Source organism: Pithys albifrons, chromosome 1 (genome assembly GCF_047495875.1).
Source record: "Pithys albifrons albifrons isolate INPA30051 chromosome 1, PitAlb_v1, whole genome shotgun sequence".
NCBI classification, from domain to species: domain Eukaryota; kingdom Metazoa; phylum Chordata; class Aves; order Passeriformes; family Thamnophilidae; genus Pithys; species Pithys albifrons.
This window is the reverse complement of record NC_092458.1, coordinates 124,354,434-124,372,653: the sequence shown is the minus strand read 5'-3', so window position 1 is coordinate 124,372,653 and position 18,220 is coordinate 124,354,434. Positions and strand designations below refer to the sequence as shown.

The window sequence follows — 18,220 nt, the reverse complement described above, 5'->3', positions numbered from 1 at the left end:
TGTAAAGCTTTTATGGCTCTGCCCAAACTCCAGGTGTTCTAAAATCCATCCTGAGGTGTGGAATTGCTGGATCCAGCCCCTGGGAATGGTTGCAGTCCTTGAACCTCTCAGCTGAACCCGTGGCTTGTTCTGTTTATACCTCCAAGGGTTGCGTTTGGAAACCTTTTCAGCCTCAGTTATTTGCATTAAAAGATTGTCAATTTAGATGATTCTCCATTATGGTTCCTCAGTCCTTTCAGAACTGCTGCTCTCCCAGGATTTGGGCTCCCATCCTGTAAGTATGATGGTGTCTGGAGGGTTCTGGTTTGCACAAGGGTTGGATGCCCCTGTGGATGTGACTTCTCTCCATCCTCAGGGCTCTGCCATCCTTCTTTTCATTAAACCATCGATGTTCTTCCTTTTTATTCTTGATAACTGAAAAAGTCCCACTTTGAGGGTCCTCTATTGAAGAATTCCTGTTGAAACCCATCAGAAACATCCTTTTTGGAGGGAGGGAGTGAAAAGTCCAGCCTTGTGAGACACAATGTGTGATGCTCATTGATAGGACACCTCAATAAGGTCATTGTATGGAACTTCTGAATAGCTTGGAAGTGTCTTTGTAGTCAACAGGACCCAAAGAAGTGGCTACAAAGTAGAGTTACTGCCAAGTGTTGATCTCCTGAAGGGAGTTTGTGTCTGCTGTGACTTTTTGATCATTTATTGTAGCATTTTGGTAACTTCTTGTAATTCTCTCAGGGGGCACCTTCTGGCTCTGCAATCCCTGCCAGGAGGGGGGAGCCGGGACAGGGGGTCGGGTTGTGCCCCAGGGCACAGGGACAGGAGCAGAGGGCACGGCCTCAGGCTGGGCCAGGGCAGGGGCAGGGGGCACAGCAGCAGGAATTTCTGCCTGGAAAGGGTGGGCAGGCACTGGCAGGGGCTGCCCAGGGAGGTTTGGAGTGTCCAGCCCTGCAGGTGCCCAAGGCAGGACTGGCCGTGGCACTGAGTGCTCTGGACTGGGGGACAAGGTGGGCATCGAGCACAGGGTGGGCTCCAGGGGCTGGCAGGGCTTTGCCAAGGTGGGCATGGGGCACAGGGTGGGCTCCAGGGGCTGGCAGGGCTTTGCCAAGGTGGGCATGGGGCACAGGGTGGGCTCCAGGGGCTGGCAGGGCTTTGCCAACCTCAGGGATCGTGGCGTATTTTCCTTTGATGCTGTTAAAATTGCACACCATCTGTCCAGCAAAGAGAGACATTTGGCCAAAGTTTTAGGGGGTTTTAGGGGGTTTTCCAGGTGCCACCTCATGCTGGAGATCTGCAGTTGGCATTTTTGTCCCCACCCCATGATGCCAGTTGAGCTGGTTTTTTCCTCACTGATTAGGATGCCTTGATTTCCAAACAAGCCCTGTCAAGATTGGCCGTGGCACTGAGTGCCATGATCTGGTAAAGGGACTGGAGCTGGCCCAAGGGTTGGACTTGATGATCTCAGAGGTCTTTTCCAACCCAATCCATTCTATCATTCTATGAAATATTACATGATCTGTCCAGACCCAAGAGGCTTTTTAGTTTCTGCTTATTATGTTTTATGGCAGATGTTGCAGAGCATCCCAATCCCAAGCCTGGAGAGGAGAAGCTCCAGGGAGACCTGAGAGCCCCTTCCAGTGCCTAAAGGAGCACCAGGAGAGCTGGAGAGGGACTGGGGACAAGGGATGGAGGGACAGGACAAGGGGAATGGCTTCAGACTGACAGATGGGATATTGGGAAGGAATTCCTGGCTGGGAGGGTGGGCAGGCCCTGGCACAGGTTGGGCAGAGCAGCTGTGGCTGCCCCATCCCTGGGAGTGTCCCAGGCCAGGCTGGACAGGGCTTGGAGCAGCCTGGGCTGGTGGGAGGTGTCCCTGCCCATGGCAGGGATTTGGAACAAGATGATCTTTAATGTCCCTTCCAACCCAAACCAGTCTGTGATTCTGTGAGAAAAGGGTTAAGAGCTTTGCTTCTCCAATCCAGTGCTTGGTGACCACCAGAGGTGAGTCCTACTGGGCATTGCCTTGGGAATCTCCTGCAAAATCACATGGATTTTTACAATTCCTTGGAACTTGGGGTTTTATGGCTATTCCTTGTGGTCTTGAGTAATAAAAGGAGGAGCATTCCTGAGGCAACAGGAATGAATAACCAAATCCACCTCCTGGAGGTCTCCCCTTGAGAAGGGAGAGGGGAGGAGATGGATTTGATGGATGTTGATTGTCCAAAACCACTGATTGGAAAATGAATCATGGAGAAATAAATGCAGAGTTTGTTTGTTCTAAAGAAACCAAGTGAAGGTCTCAAGCAGGAAACCTCCCTGTTTCAGGATCTTCTCCAGGAGTTCTGTCCCCCCTCCCCAGCTGGAGGTTTCTTTATAATTCCTACATTTTTCACATTTCCCCCCCCCCCTTTCCCCATCTTTCACCTTTTACACTTTCCCTGCTTTACTTTTTTCCCCTTCTTTTTCCCTGTCTGGCTTTTCCCTGCTTTCCTCTGCTGCTTTTCCACTCTGTGCTTTTCCTTTCCCTTGGATTTCCTTCCTTTTATTTCCCTGCTTATTCTCTTCCTCTCTTTCCACAGCTTTTCCTGCTTTGTGCCTTCTCTTGTTTCCCTTCATGCTTTTCCTTCCATATTTTCCCTCCTTTCCTTGCTCCCCTTTCCCTGCTCTTCCCTTCCTCTCTCTTTTCTTGCACTTTTGGCTTCCTCCAAATCCCCCCATTTCCCCCTTTTCTTGGCTCTTCCATTTCCCCCTTTTTCACTTTCCCTCTTTGCTTTCAGTTCAGTTTTCCATTAATTTTTCAGGATCTTTCAACCCCCCCATCCCTTTCCGTTGCTCCTCCTCTGTTGACTTTTGTGTATTTTCTGTGTCTTCCCTCTTTTTTTCCCATTATTTCAACACTTTTTAGCTGTTTCTTTGCTTCCTTTCCTCCCCAGGTTTCCTCCCCTCCCTTCTCTACTTTTTTCCAGGTGCTTTTCAGGTGTGTTCCTTCTCCCCCTTCCTCATTTTCCCTGCTTTTCTCTTGTTTCCCATTTTCCCCACCTCTTCCATGGTTTTTCTGAGCAGTTTCATCTCCCCTCCACTTCCCTGTTTTTCACTGTTTGCAGTTCTATTCCCTGTTTATTTCTGCACATCCCCCATTTTCCTGTATTATTTCCACTGTTTTTTATGGCTCTTCTTTTTTTCCATCTTCCCTTCATTCCTTACTCATTCCTGCTTTGTCACTCTCTTCTCTTTTCCCCCTTTTTCCCCCTTTTCCCTCCCCTTGTGGTCTTCTCTGGCCTTTTCCCTGATTTCCAGCTCTCTTTTCCTTGCTTGTCTTTTACTTTCTTCCCTTTCTGTCCTTTCCCTGCTTTTCAGGGATTTTTGTCCCACTTTTCCTTTCTTTTCCCTGTTTTCAACCTTTTTTCCCCCACTGCTTTTCCCTGTGTTAATTCCTTGCCCTTTCCCCCTCTTTTCAGGCCCTTTCCCTCATTTCCCCCACTTTTCATAAACTTGACTTCCCCCCTCTGCTTCTCCATTTCCCTTTTTTCATACCATTATTCCCACCACTCCCACACTTTCAGTATTTCCAGACTTTCTCTCCTTTTCAAGTATTTTCCTTCCTTTTCCTTTATTTTTACATACTTTCCCCTTCCTTCCCCATCCCTGTTGCTTCTCAGTGCTTTGTCTTCCTTTTCACTGATTTTTCAGGTATTTAGTTTCCTTTTCCCCTTCTGAAAGATCCCCTTTCATAACCCTCTTCATTCCCTGCTTGATCCTTCCCTTCTTTCCTCACTTTTCCTTCTTTTTCCTCTCCCTTGCTGGTCATTCTTTCCACCCATTTTCACTCCTTTCCAGGGAATTTCCTCCCTCATCTTCTTTTTCCTGCCTTTCCCTGCTTTGACTTCGCTTCCTGCTTTTCAGATCACTCCCCCCTTCTCTTCCCCTTCCCTTTTATTCCCTGTTTTTCCCTTCTTTTCAGCTCTCCAACTCTTTTCCATTCCTTTCCCATCTTTAAACTTCCTTTCCCTTCCTCTCCCTGTGTGTCACTGCTTTGACTTCCATTCCCTCTTCTCTTTTATCCTCTCCCTTTCCCCCCCAGATTTTCCCCCTTCCCTTCCCTTCCCTTCCCTTCCCTTCCCTTCCCTTCCCTTCCCTTCCCTTCCCTTCCCTTCCCTTCCCTTCCCTTCCCTTCCCTTCCCTTCCCTTCCCTTCCCTTCCCTTCCCTTCCCTTCCCTTCCCTTCCCTTCCCTTCCCTTCCCTTCCCTTCCCTTCCCTTCCCTTCCCTTCCCTTCCCTTCCCTTCCCTTCCCTTCCCTTCCCTTCCCTTCCCTTCCCTTCCCTTCCCTTCCCTTCCCTTCCCTTCCCTTCCCTGTTTCACTGCCTTGATTTCCTTCCCTGCTTTTTCATGCTCTGATTTCCTTTCCCTGTTTTTCTTTCCCCTTCTCACACCTTTGGGCTGCTTTGACTTCTCCTTGTCAGGACTTTTCCCTTTTTTTTTTTTTCCTGCTTTTCACTCCTCGGAATTTCTTTTTGTTCCTTGTCATTGCTCTGTCACTTCTTCCCTGGGTCCCTTTGCAGGGCTTTGATTTCCTGTGGCTGCTTTTCAGGGCTTTTCCTGCCTCCCACCCCCCTTCCCCTGCTCTTCCCTGCTTCCCTTTTTTCCATGATTTCTGAAAACTTGGGATTCGGTGTGTCCTCAGTGCTGGTGACTGGTCTGGAAGTTCCTGATTGGAACCCAAAGTGAGGAGATAAAGGACAAACCAAATTGCCTGAGGAGAAAAAAAAATAATAATAAGAAGAAGAACACTCTGAACTTTTCTGACTCATGAAAAGTTGAGGGAAATCACCAGAATTTTTATTTAAATGATCAACAGTGAAACCTTATCCTGCCAGAGGAGTGAGTGTCCTTTGCTCCATCCCCAAGGGAATGGGAGTTTGGGAGGAGGGTGGGAAAAGGGGCATGGATTAAACCTGTATCCTCACTGGATATTTGGGAAATGGCTGAAAAAAGGTCCTGGATTGGGATCTGTGTCCTCACTGGATATTTGGGAGGAAGGTAAAAAAGATGTCCTGGATTGGGACCTGTGTCCTCATTGGATATTTGGGAGGAGGGTGGAAAAGGGCCTGGATTGGGATTTGTATCCTTGGTGGGTATTTGGAAGGAGGGTAAAAAATGTCCTGGATTGGGACCTGTGTCCTTATTGGAAGAAGGTGAAAAAAGGTTTCTGGATTGGGACCTGTGTCCTCACTGGATATTTGAGAGGAAGGTAAAAAAGATGTCCTGGATTAGGACCTGTGTCCTCATTGGATATTTGGGAGGAGGGTGGAAAAGGGCCAGGTTTGGGACCTGTATCTTTACTGGATATTTGGAAGGAGGGAGAAAAAAGGGCCTGGATTGGGACCTGTGTCCTCACTGGATATTTGGGAGGAAAGTGAAAAAAGGGCCTGGATTGGGATTTGTATCCTTAGTGGGTATTTGGGAGGAGGGTAAAAAAATGTCCTGGATTGGGACCTGTGTCCTTATTGGATATTTGGGAAATGGCTGAAAAAAAGGGCCTGGATTGAGATCTGTGTCCTCACTGGATATTTGGGAGGAGGGTGAAAATGGGCCTGGATTGGGATTTGTATCCTTAGTGAGTGTTTGGGAGGAGGGTGAAAAAAGGTCCTGGATTGGGACCTGTGTCCTTATTGGATATTTGGGAGGAGGGTGAAAAAAGGGGCCTGGATGAGACTTCTATCCATAGTGGATATTTGGGAGGAGAGTAAAAAAATTTGTCTTGGATTGGGACCTGTGTCCTCACTGGATATTTGGGAAATGGCTGAAAAAAGGGCCTGGACTGGGACCTGTGTCCTCCCTGGATATTTGGGAAATGGCTGAAAAAAGGGCCTGGATTGGGACCTGTGTCCTCCCTGGATATTTGGGAAATGGCTGAAAAAAAGGGCCTGGATTGGGACCTGTGTCCTCCCTGGATATTTGGGAAATGACTGAAAAAAGGGCCTGGATTGGGACCTGTGTCCTCCCTGGATATTTGGGAAATGGCTGAAAAAAAGGGCCTGGATTGGGACCTGTATCTGTACTGGATATTTGGGAAGAGAGTGAAAAAAATGTCCTGGATTGGGACCTGTATCCTCACTGGATATTTGGGAAGAGGGGAGGAGCACAGTGACAGATCCCAGGAGTGCCATGGCCTGGCAGATCTGGGCAGAGTTCAGTGGGAAACTCGAGAGGCTCCTCAGCAGGCTGGAGAATCCAGGGAATGTCCTGGAGCAGCCCCAGGATATCTGCAGCTCCATGGATTGCTGCAGAGGGAGGGACTCAGAAAAAAAGGAATGGAAAAGCTCAGGCTGCTTTTTTAATGAGAAGGGACAGAAAACAGGCAGGAAAACTTCAAAATCCACCCTGGTGTGGTCAGACCTTTCCACACCTTTGTCTTTGTGAGGGGAAATGTGAAATTGCTTTGCTTGAAATAATGGGAGTGATTGGAAAGTGCCCAAGTTACAACTTGTCTGTGCTTTAAAATTTATTCCCATGGGTCTTGTTGGGAGCAAAGAGGGAGAGGAAAATGGATTAACACAGTGAGGAGAATCAGCACAACAGTCTTAGGGACATCAATTAGTTCCAATTATTGAAAGGTGGGGAAGAACTTCCTTGCTGCTTCCAGGCACAGGGAGCTGCTTTTGGCTGTGGGTGCTCCCTCAGAAGTTTGGATGCTCGTTGAGTTGGGGAGAGGACCCTCAAGGTCTTCTCTGTGGCCATGGAAGGGTTTTCTCCAAGCCTTGTCTTCTCCTCCATCCCCAAATCCACATCCAGCTCCATTACAGGGAAAGCTCCTTGTCCCCTTGTTTGGAGCATTGCCCAAACTCCCACAGTTGGGAGTGTCCTAAAATCCAACCAAGGGAGGGGGGAAGGATCCAGGAGGGGGGACAGGAGGAGCAGGAAAAGGCAGATCTGAGCAGGCACATTCCCACAGGGTTGTTTTCCCTCTGGTTTGGGATCTCTCCAGTCACTCTGGGATTGTCCTACTGTTGGGAAGCACCAACCAATCCAATCCCAATGGGGCTCTTGCTCTGCATTTGCACTGCAGCACTTAAAGCCAATTAAACCAAACACCCTTTATTTTATTGATTTTTTAAACTGCATTGAAGGTGTTCCCTTAAGGGAAATTATTATTGAAATCACAGAATCATAGAATGGATTGGGCTGGAAAAGACCTCGGAGATCATCAAGTCCAACCCTTGGGCCAACTCCAGTCTCTTTACCAGATCATGGCACTCAGTGCCACGGCCAAGCTCAGGTGAAAAACCTCCAGGGATGGGGAATCCACCCCCTCTCTGGGCAGCCCATTCCAATCCCTGAGCACTCTCTCTGCAAAGAATTTCTTTCTGATCTCCAACTTCAGTTTCCCCTGGCAGAGCTTGAGCCCATCGTGCCCCCTTGTCCTATTGCTGAGTGCCTGGGAGAAGAGACCAACTCCCACCTGGCCAGAACTTCCCTTCAGGGAGTTTCCCTTCTATTTTGATGGGGACACTGATGATGGTTTTAATAAGTGGGGTGATGTTTGTTTATTCCAACACACATCTCTGGTGATTCCCCCTCAAATAATCAGAAGAAGGAGAGATGGTTCTTACAGCGTGGGCAGCAGGGCAGGACAGGGGGGATTGTGCCCCTCTGCCCCTCAGGTGAGCCCCACCTGCAGAGCTGCCCCAGCCCTGGGGGCAGCACAGGAAGGACATGGAGCTGCTGGAGAGGCCAGAGGAGGCCCCAGGATGGGCAGAGGATGGAGCAGCTCTGCTGGGAGGAAAGGCTGGCACAGCTGGGATTGGCCACCCTGGAGAGGAGAAGCTTTGGGGGGACCTCAGTGTGGCCTTCCAGGAGCTGAAGGAGCCACAGGAAAGATGGAGAGAGACCATTTCCAAGGGCTGGAGGGACAGGACAAGGGGAATGGCTTCAAAGTGCCAGAGGGCAGGGCTGGATGGGACATTGGGAAGGAATTGCTGGGTGGGAGGGTGGGCAGGCCCTGGCACAGGTTGGGCAGAGCAGCTGTGGCTGCCCCATCCCTGGGAGTGTCCCAGGCCAGGCTGGACAGGGCTTGGAGCAGCCTGGGCTGGTGGGAGGTGTCCCTGCCCATGACTGGGGTGGCACTGGATGCTCTTTAAGGTCCTTCCCACCCAAACTTTCTGTGATTCTGTGCAAGGAAGTGTCTCCTGCCCCTCTGTGTGTGTCACACCCCCTGCTGCAGAAATCTGTGACACCAGAGCTTTTTGTGCAGAATTGTTTCAGTCTTTTGCCTTTTGGGGGATGTTTGGCACATTTGGCACAAACTGGTAGAGCAAATAAGGCAAAATCTCAAACTCCTGGTGAATGGGATCTCTGTTCATCCACTGTGGAGACAGAGGGAAAGCCTTGAGGAGTCTGTGACTCGTGTCAAGCAAAGAGGCAAAGAAAAGGCTGAGGAGACAAGAAGTCAAAGCCCAGCAGTCCTGAACTCTTCACCACGAGCAAAGGAACCTCCCAAGGCTGAATTCCACCACTTGGGAGAGCTGAAAGGGTGTTTGGATTTCCGTGAAGGAACTTCAAAAGCCATTTGGTGCAGTTGAAGGGGAGCTTTTTGCTGTTTCTGGGGGCAGAAAGGCAGAGCTCTACCTCAGGCTGTGATGCTTCAGGAGAACATAAGAAGGGGAAGACACACATGGTGGATGAGATAAAGTGCAAGTGCCAGCACAGAAATAACTTGAGAGTGAATTTGAGGTGAGAGAGCTGAAGGATGAGCAGCTATTAATAATAATGAGGCACTGAAAAAATCCCCCCAGCTGGGGAGGGGGGAAACCTGAGCCCCTGAAGCTGTTGGAGGGATCTGCAAAAATAGCGAGGTATGTTTGTAGGGGATGATTCTCAGTCCTGGCACTGCAGTCGTGGGACATAAAATGCAACTTTCTAGAGCTGGCACGAGCAAGTTGCATTTCTGGGGTGAACCAAACCCGCAGCAGAGCAAAAAGCTTCCAGAAACAGCTGAAGGGCTGGATCAGATGCCTCAGGGAGCCTCCAGGAACACTTGGACACATCACTCAGGGCTGGGATGTGAGTGGAGAGAGCTCAGAGAAGTGAAGACTTTCAGCTGGCCAAGAAAAAGAAAGAAAGAAAATCCATTTATGAAATTCATCTACTCTTCTCATGTAATTGTAATTTTCAGTGGGCAAACCTCATTGTTTTCCAGAGCCTGGACAAGGATATGGAGGATAAAAACAGTGCAGGCTCAGTGGAAAAGGCAACAGGGGCTTTTTCATTCTGGGTGGCACCTCCCTCTCCTCTCCTCTCCTCTCCTCTCCTCTCCTCTCCTCTCCTCTCCTCTCCTCTCCTCTCCTCTCCTCTCCTCTCCTCTCCTCTCCTCTCCTCTCCTCTCCTCTCCTCTCCTCTCCTCTCCTCTCCTCTCCTCTCCTCTCTCCTCTCTCCTCTCTCCTCTCTCCTCTCTCCTCTCTCCTCTCTCCTCTCTCCTCTCTCCTCTCTCCTCTCTCCTCTCTCCTCTCTCCTCTCTCCTCTCTCCTCTCTCCTCTCTCCTCTCTCCTCTCTCCTCTCTCCTCTCTCCTCTCTCCTCTCTCCTCTCTCCTCTCTCCTCTCTCCTCTCTCCTCTCTCCTCTCTCCTCTCTCCTCTCTCCTCTCTCCTCTCTCCTCTCTCCTCTCTCCTCTCTCCTCTCTCCTCTCTCCTCTCTCCTCTCTCCTCTCTCCCCTCCCCTCCTCTCCTCTCCTCAGAAATCTGAATGATTTCAGCCTCTCTGAGCTGATTTCCACTCCATAAGGAGAAAAAAATTAAAATCTTTCCTTTTCAGGAGGTCCTGGAGGTGGTGGAGTCTCTGGAAGTGCCCAGGGTGTGACCCCTGTGGGTCAGGGGGGATTGTGGTGGTGGGACTGGGCGAGGTTTCTCCCACCCTTGGTGATCCTGGGATTCTTTGTGCCAAAGTACCCCCAGACTGAAGAAATTCAAAGCAAAGCATCAATTTTCATGGATCAAACCAAGTTATTTTCCCACCAACACCCCTCGTGTTCCCTCCTGCCCACTGACAACCAGCACAGCCTTCCCAAACCACCAAGGCTGATTTTTTTTTTGCTGTTCCAAGTGAAAGAAATTCCCCCAGAATTCTCCCATCCAACTCTGCTCGTGGCCTTTGCACAACAACATCCCTCCCTTGGATCTCTGGGATGAGGCTGGAAATGGGCACTCCCTGGTCAGTATTGCCCACCCTGGGCAGGGAATTCAGGGCTGTGTCCCTTCCAACCCCAAAGGGCTTTCAGCCCATCCCACCACGTGCTGAGCAGCTCCTGGAACATTCCCAGACTCATTTGGGAAAGGTCTTTGTGCCCCTCCATGACCTTCAGCTCTGCTCTTGTGCCCCAATCTCACCCAACTGCTCTCCCAACACCCTCAATCCTCCTGGAAACCATTCCAGAAGGAAGATGGTGGGGAAGATGTTGCTTCCCTGCTCTCCTTCCAGCCCCTCTGAGCCAAACACTCACCGTGTTATCACTGCCTGTTGTGCCAATCAGATATTCCTGTTGTTTGGAGGGAACAGGCTCGTGGTTTCTTGGTGTAAAATCAACTGTTCCCTGAGTTTTCCAAGGAGAATTATTTTTTTTCTTTTTTTTTTCTTTTTTTTTTGGGTCTCCTCGGTCCTTTTCCACAAGTTTTTTAAAGGGATGTAAAATTCAGTGTGGAGGGAAGTGATAATTTCCTGACAGGATATAAAACTGGGTCTGAGTGTACCCAGTTCTTCATTGGCAGCAGGGGAGGCAAGAACAGAAAATGCTGTTGCTCCTCTTCTTTGTTTCCATCACAAAATAAATCTCAGAGCCTGATTTTCAACCAGCCTGAGGGGAAAAATATGGATTGAAACTCAGGTGTGGGAGTTGGTGGGTTTTAATGATCCCTATTCCAAGGACTGGGGGTTTGGTGGTACAACAACTTTCCTTAATTTCTTGCCTACTTTTTGTGATTTTTATTAAAAAAAGCCCCCAGTTTTAATCTAAATATTTAGTTTAGAGGGGATATGAATCCATGGAGGAGTTTGACCTCCACTCCCATGTTGAGTGGAAACAGAATCATGGAATGGTTTGGGTTGGAAGGGTCCTTAAAGCTCATCCAGTGCCACCCCCTGCCATGGGCAGGGACACCTCCCACTTGCTCAGAGCCCCATCCAAGCCTGACCTTGGACTCTTCCAGGGATGGGAAGGACACTCTGAACTAAATATTTGCTGTTTTAACAGAGTGGTTGTCACATTGTCACCTCCACACCCTCTGAGGTGGGTTTGGGTCAGTCCCATGTCCATGTGTGGTTGTCACAGCTCCTGCCCCACCATCTCTGGGTTGTCCACCCCAGATATTCATTTTTAAATAATATTTAAACCCTTCTAAACTTCTCTGTTCTGTTACTGATGTCCAGGTTGGCATCTCCAGCTTTCCCTCCAACCCATCTGTGCCTTGCCCAGCACACCCAGAGAAAGCCCAACTCATGGAATGGGCTTGGCTTTGAGGTCTCTCCCAACCCAAACCATTCCATAGTTCTCTGGTGATTTTACCTCTGGATTAGAAGTGTCTTATCTTGGTTTTTTCCATGTTTTAAACACTGAGCTTGTTAAAAGTCAGGATTGCTTTGCTCCCTGTCTTCCATTCTTTCCTACGAAACCTGCAACCCAAGGACAAGCTCTGCACCTCCTCCTCCTGCCCCACTGCTGGACCCCAACCCAAAATACCTTTTGAGGAGGCTCAGGTTGTTCTCCAGCCTTGTTTGGTTGCCTTTAACACTGGGCAGCACCTCCAGTCACCCCCAAGGTGCCTCAAATTGGTCTCTTCTCTCAGGCAACCAACAGTAGGACAAGAGGGCACAGCTTCAGCCCTGCCAGGGGAGGTTTGGGTTGGATATCAGGAAGGAATTCTTTGCAGAGAGAGTGCTCAGGCATTGGAATGGGCTGCCCAGAGAGGGGGTGGATTCCCCATTCCTGGTGGTTTTTCAGCTGAGCTTGGCTGTGGCACTGAGTGCCATGATCTGGTAAAGGGACTGGAGTTGGCCCAGGGGTTGGACTTGATGATCTGGGAGCTCTTTCCCAACCCAATCCATTCTGGGATTCTGGGATTTGGCAGAGGGGCTGGGGGTCTGCTGGTCCTCTCATGGCAGGGTCAGTTTCTTTGGAGAAGTGGGACAGGGCTTTGAACATCCCTGGGCTGAAGAGAGCTTGGAATCCAGGTCTTCCCTCTCCTAAGACCTCAATCCTTGTGCAGCTGAGCAAAGTGGGACCTTCTGGAACAGGACAGGGATTTTTTCCCTGGTTTTGGAAGGCCTGAGTGGCCTCTTTAACTCCAGCAGAGCCTTGGGGTGAACTCCAAACCACCTCTCAATGTTCTTGTGCTTGTCCCACCTGCTTTGGGAGCTGCTGGGGACCCTCCCAGAAGGGAAATTTGTTGGGATGACTCCCAAGGCTTGGGGGTTTTTGGGCAAAACCAGCTCATGACACCTGAGGGAACCTCTGCATTTTCTGGATTTTTGTCTTGAATTGATTTCTGAGGTTTATTTTAGTGCTGGTAAGAGGGTATTTATTGCTCAGTAATTGCCCTCAGGTTGAATAATTTGCTGAAGGAATTTGTGATGCTCCATTTAGGGCAGGAGGTTTGTGTTTATTATTAACACCTGGAACACCTGGGTGGGAAATTTTGGGTGGGGGAAAAAAAAATTAGTGTGTTATTAAATAAAAAAAGAGAGAAAAATAAAAGTGAGAAGGAGCCAGAGAGGACTGGGCAACTCTGGGCATTGAGTTTATACAAAGACCCTTTGGAGCTGGAAGAGATCACTGAGAGCTCCCAGTCCCCTCTGGAAATCCTTTGGCTCCTGGAAATCACAAGATGCTCCATGAAAAATGTGTCAAAATATCTTAAGGAATGATATAGAGGTGTAATGAGTCTTGGTTAATTAAGTGGTCAGTTACAGGAAGGTGTCCCATTCCTGCTCCTTAAATGGGATTTGCCCCAGAATACTCCCAGAGGGAGTTGAGCTTTCACAGGATATTGTTTGGGATTAAGGGATGACGGTTGGTGGGTTCAATTATTTCACGTTAATGAAAACACCACTCGTTAGGTACGGCTTGAAAATCCATTGTTAATGAACAGCATTCAATCCTTAATTGGCTCTTTACCAACTCAGTGGAAACCATTGACACAAAATACATCGTTCAACTGCTTAATCATTGTAGAAAAATAGAGGTGTTTGATAAGGGACATTCTAGTACAAAGTTCCCGTGAAGCTTCCCCATCCAAAGCTTTGGAAGCTTCTGGTTTGGTGGGGTTTTTTTGTTGTTTTTTTTTTTTTTTTTTAAAGCTTATATTACAAAAGAATGAGATTTCATAAACTTTACAGTCCATCCTACATTGATACCAAAGAGAATAAAATACAAGGGGAGAGAGAAAGAGAAAGAGAGAGACAAACACACACATTGAAGCTCGGAGTGTCCTACTGGCCATGGTGCAGCTCACACATGCACATGCCCCAGGGGCAGAAAATCGAGTTTTTGTGCTAAAGGACACACAAAAAAAAGGTTGAATCAGGGCCCTGAGCTGCTGTTCTGGTTAATGCAGGTTCTGTGAGGCTGCAGCAGTGGATTTAGAGCGGCCCAGTCAATGCCAAGGGCACAAAGCAGTTGGACACTTTGCTTTCGGCTCCTGCACGGACAAGGGTTGTCCCCTCGGGGTGTGGAGCTGCTTTGGCTCCTCTGCTCCCCATGGAACTGGAGCCACCTTGCCCTAAAAACTCATGGGTGGGATGTGATGGTGCTCTTGGCAGAGGGATGAGCTTGGGAAGGTCTGTCCCACCTGAGTGGTGTCTCCCAGAACTTAAGTGTGAGGAACCTCTACTGAGTGGGCAGAACCAGCCCCCAAAATTCCTTATTTGTGCTGCTGCATGAAACATTTTTGGGGGGGAAATGCCCATAACTGAAACAAACCCCCCTCTTTCCATCCAGCTTGGGGTGGCAGCCTTCCCTTCCCTGCCCTCCTTGGTGGGAATGTGGATTTTCCAGCTGGAGGACCTGCAGAACCACCCCCCAGATCAGCCACGCTCTGAAAATGAGCAAGGGGCAGCTCTATCAGCAGAAACAAAGAAAGGAAAAGAGGAGGGAATTTAATGTGAAAGTTTTATCACAGTGCAAATTTTCCACCTGCCCACCGAGTTTCTCCTGAGGTTATTTTGTTTTTTTTCTTCTCTCTCTTCTAACATAAATGTTTCTGTACAAAAAAAAAAAGCTTCAGTGTGTTCCTTCCTCCTGGAGCAGGCAGGGATAATAATACTAATAAAAAAAGAAATAAAATTAAGGCTGCAGCTTCTTGTGCTCTGCTGGCAGAAATGCTGTTGGTGGTGGGTGTGAGTTCTCTCTGCCCCTGATGGTTTCAGAGTTGCTGAGGTGGAATGTACAGGATTTACAGGGATTTACAACAGCCAAGGAGCTCATTAAGGTGGGAAACTCTCTGGGGGAGCCTCTTTCCTGAGCAGGATCTGTGTGTTCAGCTGGGAATTCCTGCTGGAACACGTACCCAGGGATGCTGTGCCATCAGGAAATGGCAAACTTCATGGATTGTGGCTTCCCACGAAAATCCAGCTGGGTCTTTCCCAGCTGAGGAGGGAAAATCCGACTCGGTTTTCAATGGCTTGTGCTGTTTGGGCAGCAAAGTGCTGAACTCCCGTGGTTTGGGTGGGGAGGAGGGAGGAGTTTCCCCTGGATATTGCACAGAAAGGATGATGCCTCCACATGGGACATGCTGGCTGCCTTCATTCTGCTGAGCCAGGAATTTGCCACAGCCTAAATCTGAGGCTGAACTGCCAAAAATTAAAAAAAAAAAATAAAAAAAAAAGTAACCAGGACCCAGCTTTGCCTTGTTTGTAAACATGTTCACAGTATATCAGGAGTTCTTTTAGAATTCACCTACCCTGCCCTCTCCCAGACTTATGGCTTTTTAGAGGCAGTGAAACCACCTGGTTGGCAAACTGAGGGTCTCTAAAGAGCTGCCAGTCTGGCCACGCTGAGGGGAAATGTCATGCACCAGAAGAGGGGGCAAAAAAATAAAAAAAAATCAATATTACCCTCCAAATATTTGAAGTGCCTGCTGTGTGTGTGTGTGTGGGGGGGGTTGGTTTGTGCATCCTGCTGGTCCTAGGGGTGTTGTTCCTAAGCCTACCTTGGTGACAGGGCTGTGTGGGTTAGTCAGGAGCTCTTCACTACAGGACTGTTGGACATGCGGCGTTTATTACTAAATGGAAAGAGAAAGTCGTTACATAAGGCGTATGTACAGGGTGGTGCTGCACTGCAGGGCCCTCTGCTCCCTGCCCTGAAAGCTGCAAGGCCCATCTCACCCAGCCTTGGCCCCCCCAGAAACCTCTGGAACCCAGAGAAACCACAGTCAAGGCTCGTTGCTTTGATGACTTTAGTCCTTCCTTTGGAACGCCTTGTTTGTGTTTCCTTTTTTTTTTTTGGAGTGGATAAACCTGGAGGTCTGAACCCAAAGAGGTGCTGAGGACACCAGGAGTCATTGCCAGGGTGGGAGGTGGAGATGCCACCCCCCCACAATGGGTATTGCAGCTTTAACCCACGCCTTGGCCGGGTCTGGGCACCTCTGGAGGGTGAGTTGGGCAGGCAGATATTTCACGTCTGGAGCGTTTCTTTTCCGGGTGTTCAGAATCAGAGGAAGGAAAAAAACCCTCAAAGAAACAGGGAGCAAAAAGGGAGAAGATACAGGAGGTGGCGTGGCCCTTGGTGGTCCTACACTTTGGACTCATTCTCCAAGTTGGCCACATCACCGTTTCTTTCATTTTGGTCTTCTTGGTTCTTCTCCTCCTCCTCGGTCTCCAGCTCGGCGTGTTGGTCCAGCTTGCTGGACACTGACCAGGTGAGGGGCAGTTCTGCTCTGCTGGCCATCTCTGCCAGCTCTTTGGCACTGTGCACGGGGGTGTTGGTCTCGTAGGTCTCGTGGAAGCTGTTGTAGTCGACCTCGTAAAAGCCGTCCTCCAGCGTCAGCACGGGCGTGAAGCGATAGCCCCACAGGATCTCGCTGGTGATGTAGGAGCTGCGGGCCTGGCACGTCATGCCTGCAACACAGGAGGGACAAGGCTTGGCACGTGAAAGGGAGAGGGGCAGAGATGCAAAGGTTTCTTACCTCACTCCTGTGGAGGTGAATTCCTGCAGCCTCTGGATTCTCCTGACGGAGCTGCTCTTCTGTAGGAATTATGAAGAAGGAAGGGCTGATTTTTACCCCTTGTCTGGGCCAAGAGGGAGAAGATCAGGGGATTTTATTTAATTACTCTGTACTTATTATTATAGAATGGTTTGGGTTGGAAGGGACATTAAACATTGTGTAGTTCAGATGTGACCAGGGACACCTCCCACCAGCCCAGGTTGCTCCAAGCCCCATCCAACCTGGCCTTGGACACTCCTAGGGATGGGGCAGCCACAGCCTCTCTGAGAAACTTATTTCAGTGTCCTGCCACTCCCACAGCGAGGAATTCCTTCCCCATGTCCCATCTAACTCTGTCCTCCTTCAGCTTAAAGCCATTTCCCCCTTGTCCTGTCCCTCCAGACCCTTGTGGAACGTCCTTCACCAGAACAGTCCTTGTCCAGTGACACGAATATTGAGGTGATCAGATGGAGGTGCACCTTGTGTCTGGTGCTCACAAAACGGCTCCAGTGACACTGGCAGGCACTGGGTGGGTTTGGAAAACCACCAGCTCTGCTGGGTCTGTGTCACTGGTGTCCCACAAGGGACCTGCTGAGGTGTAAAAGCAGTAGATGTGCTGGAATTGTATTCTCTTCCTCCTCTGGAATTTTGCTGACAAATTTGTACTAGATAGTTCTCTCTAGTGTGACAATAATTGCCTCAAAAAGGGACAGAGATTTAGAATAAAATTTCCATGGTGCCACCAAGTCAGTGTCAGGAATCACAGAATCACAGAATGGATTGGGTTGGAAAAGACCTCCGAGATCCAACCCTTGGGCCAACTCCAGTCCCTTTACCAGATCATGGCACTCAGTGCCACGGCCAAGCTCAGCTGAAAAACCTCCAGGGATGGGGAATCCACCCCCTCCCTGGGCAGCCCATTCCAATCCCTGAGCACTCTCTCTGCAAAGAATTTTTTTCTGATCTCCAACTTCAATTTCCCCTGGCAGAGCTTGAGCCCATCGTGCCCCCTTGTCCTATTGCTGAGTGCCTGGGAGAAGAGACCAACCCCCACCTGGCCAGAACTTCCCTTCAGGCAGTTCCAGACAGTGCTGAGGTCACCTCTGAGCCTCCTCTTCTCCAGGCTGAACACCCCCAGCTCCCTCAGCCTCTCCCCACAGCACTTGTGCTCCAGTCCCTTCTCCAGCCTCGTTGCTCTTCTCTGGCCCCGCTCCAGCCCCTCAATCTCTTTCCTCAACTGAGGGGCCCAGAACTGAACACAACACTCAAGGTGTGGCCTCCCCAAGGCAGAGTCCAGGGGAAGGGTCACTGCCCTGGGCCTGCTGGCCACGCTAGTTTGGATCCAGGCCAGGATCCCCTTGGCCTTCTTGGCCACCTGGGCACACTGGTGGCTCCTGTTGAGCTTCCTGTCCCTCAGTCCCCCCAGGTCCCTCTGCCTGGCTGCTCTCCAGCCACTCTGTGCCCAGCCTGGAGTGCTGCAGGGGGTTGGGGTGGCCAAAGGGCAGGACCTGCACTTGGCCTTGTTGAACTCCATCCCATTGCAATCAGCCCCATCTCTCCAGTCTCTCCAGATCCCTCTGCAGAGCCCTCCTGCCTTCCAGCAGGTCGACACTCCCTCCCAACTTGGTGTCATCAGCAAATTTGCTGCTGATGGACTCAATCCCCTCATTTAAATCATCAATAAAGATGAGAGGTCCCTCTCCAGCTGACATTGCTCTAGAATGTCACAAACTCCACACTCTGCCAAGATTTCCCCCCTCCTTTTCATGTTTGGGCACAGCTGGCAAGAAATCAGTGATGTTTTCAGTGGGTTTGAGGAAACACCCCATAAATACATCTCTGACTCTGTTTCTGTGTCTCTGCTCCAGCCAAGGGGAAGTCCCAGAGGTTCTGAGAACTTCCTTCAGAGCACACCTGGGGTTGGCTGTTTGTCTCAGTGTCTAAAGCTCTTGAAAGAAGCAAAATCTGGACAAAATGAGCATTTTAATGTATCTTTGCCTCTCTCATGTGAGTTATGGGAGGGGAAAGGAGTGAAGACAG

The 18,220-nt window shown here is 49.6% G+C and overlaps 1 protein-coding gene across 2 annotated transcripts in view; it reads right to left on the bottom strand.

Annotated features, from left to right (window-relative positions):
- Positions 1 to 13,105: 13,105 nt before the first annotated feature.
- Positions 13,106 to 18,220, bottom strand: part of KCNJ6 (potassium inwardly rectifying channel subfamily J member 6) — a 168,497-nt gene continuing 163,382 nt past the window's right edge. For both annotated transcript variants that reach the window (XM_071566955.1, XM_071566964.1), the window contains one exon: positions 13,106 to 16,094. In XM_071566955.1, coding sequence (XP_071423056.1) covers positions 15,769 to 16,094 — 326 coding nt within the window. In that variant the 3' untranslated portion in view covers positions 13,106 to 15,768. The remainder of the gene's footprint in view (positions 16,095 to 18,220) is intronic.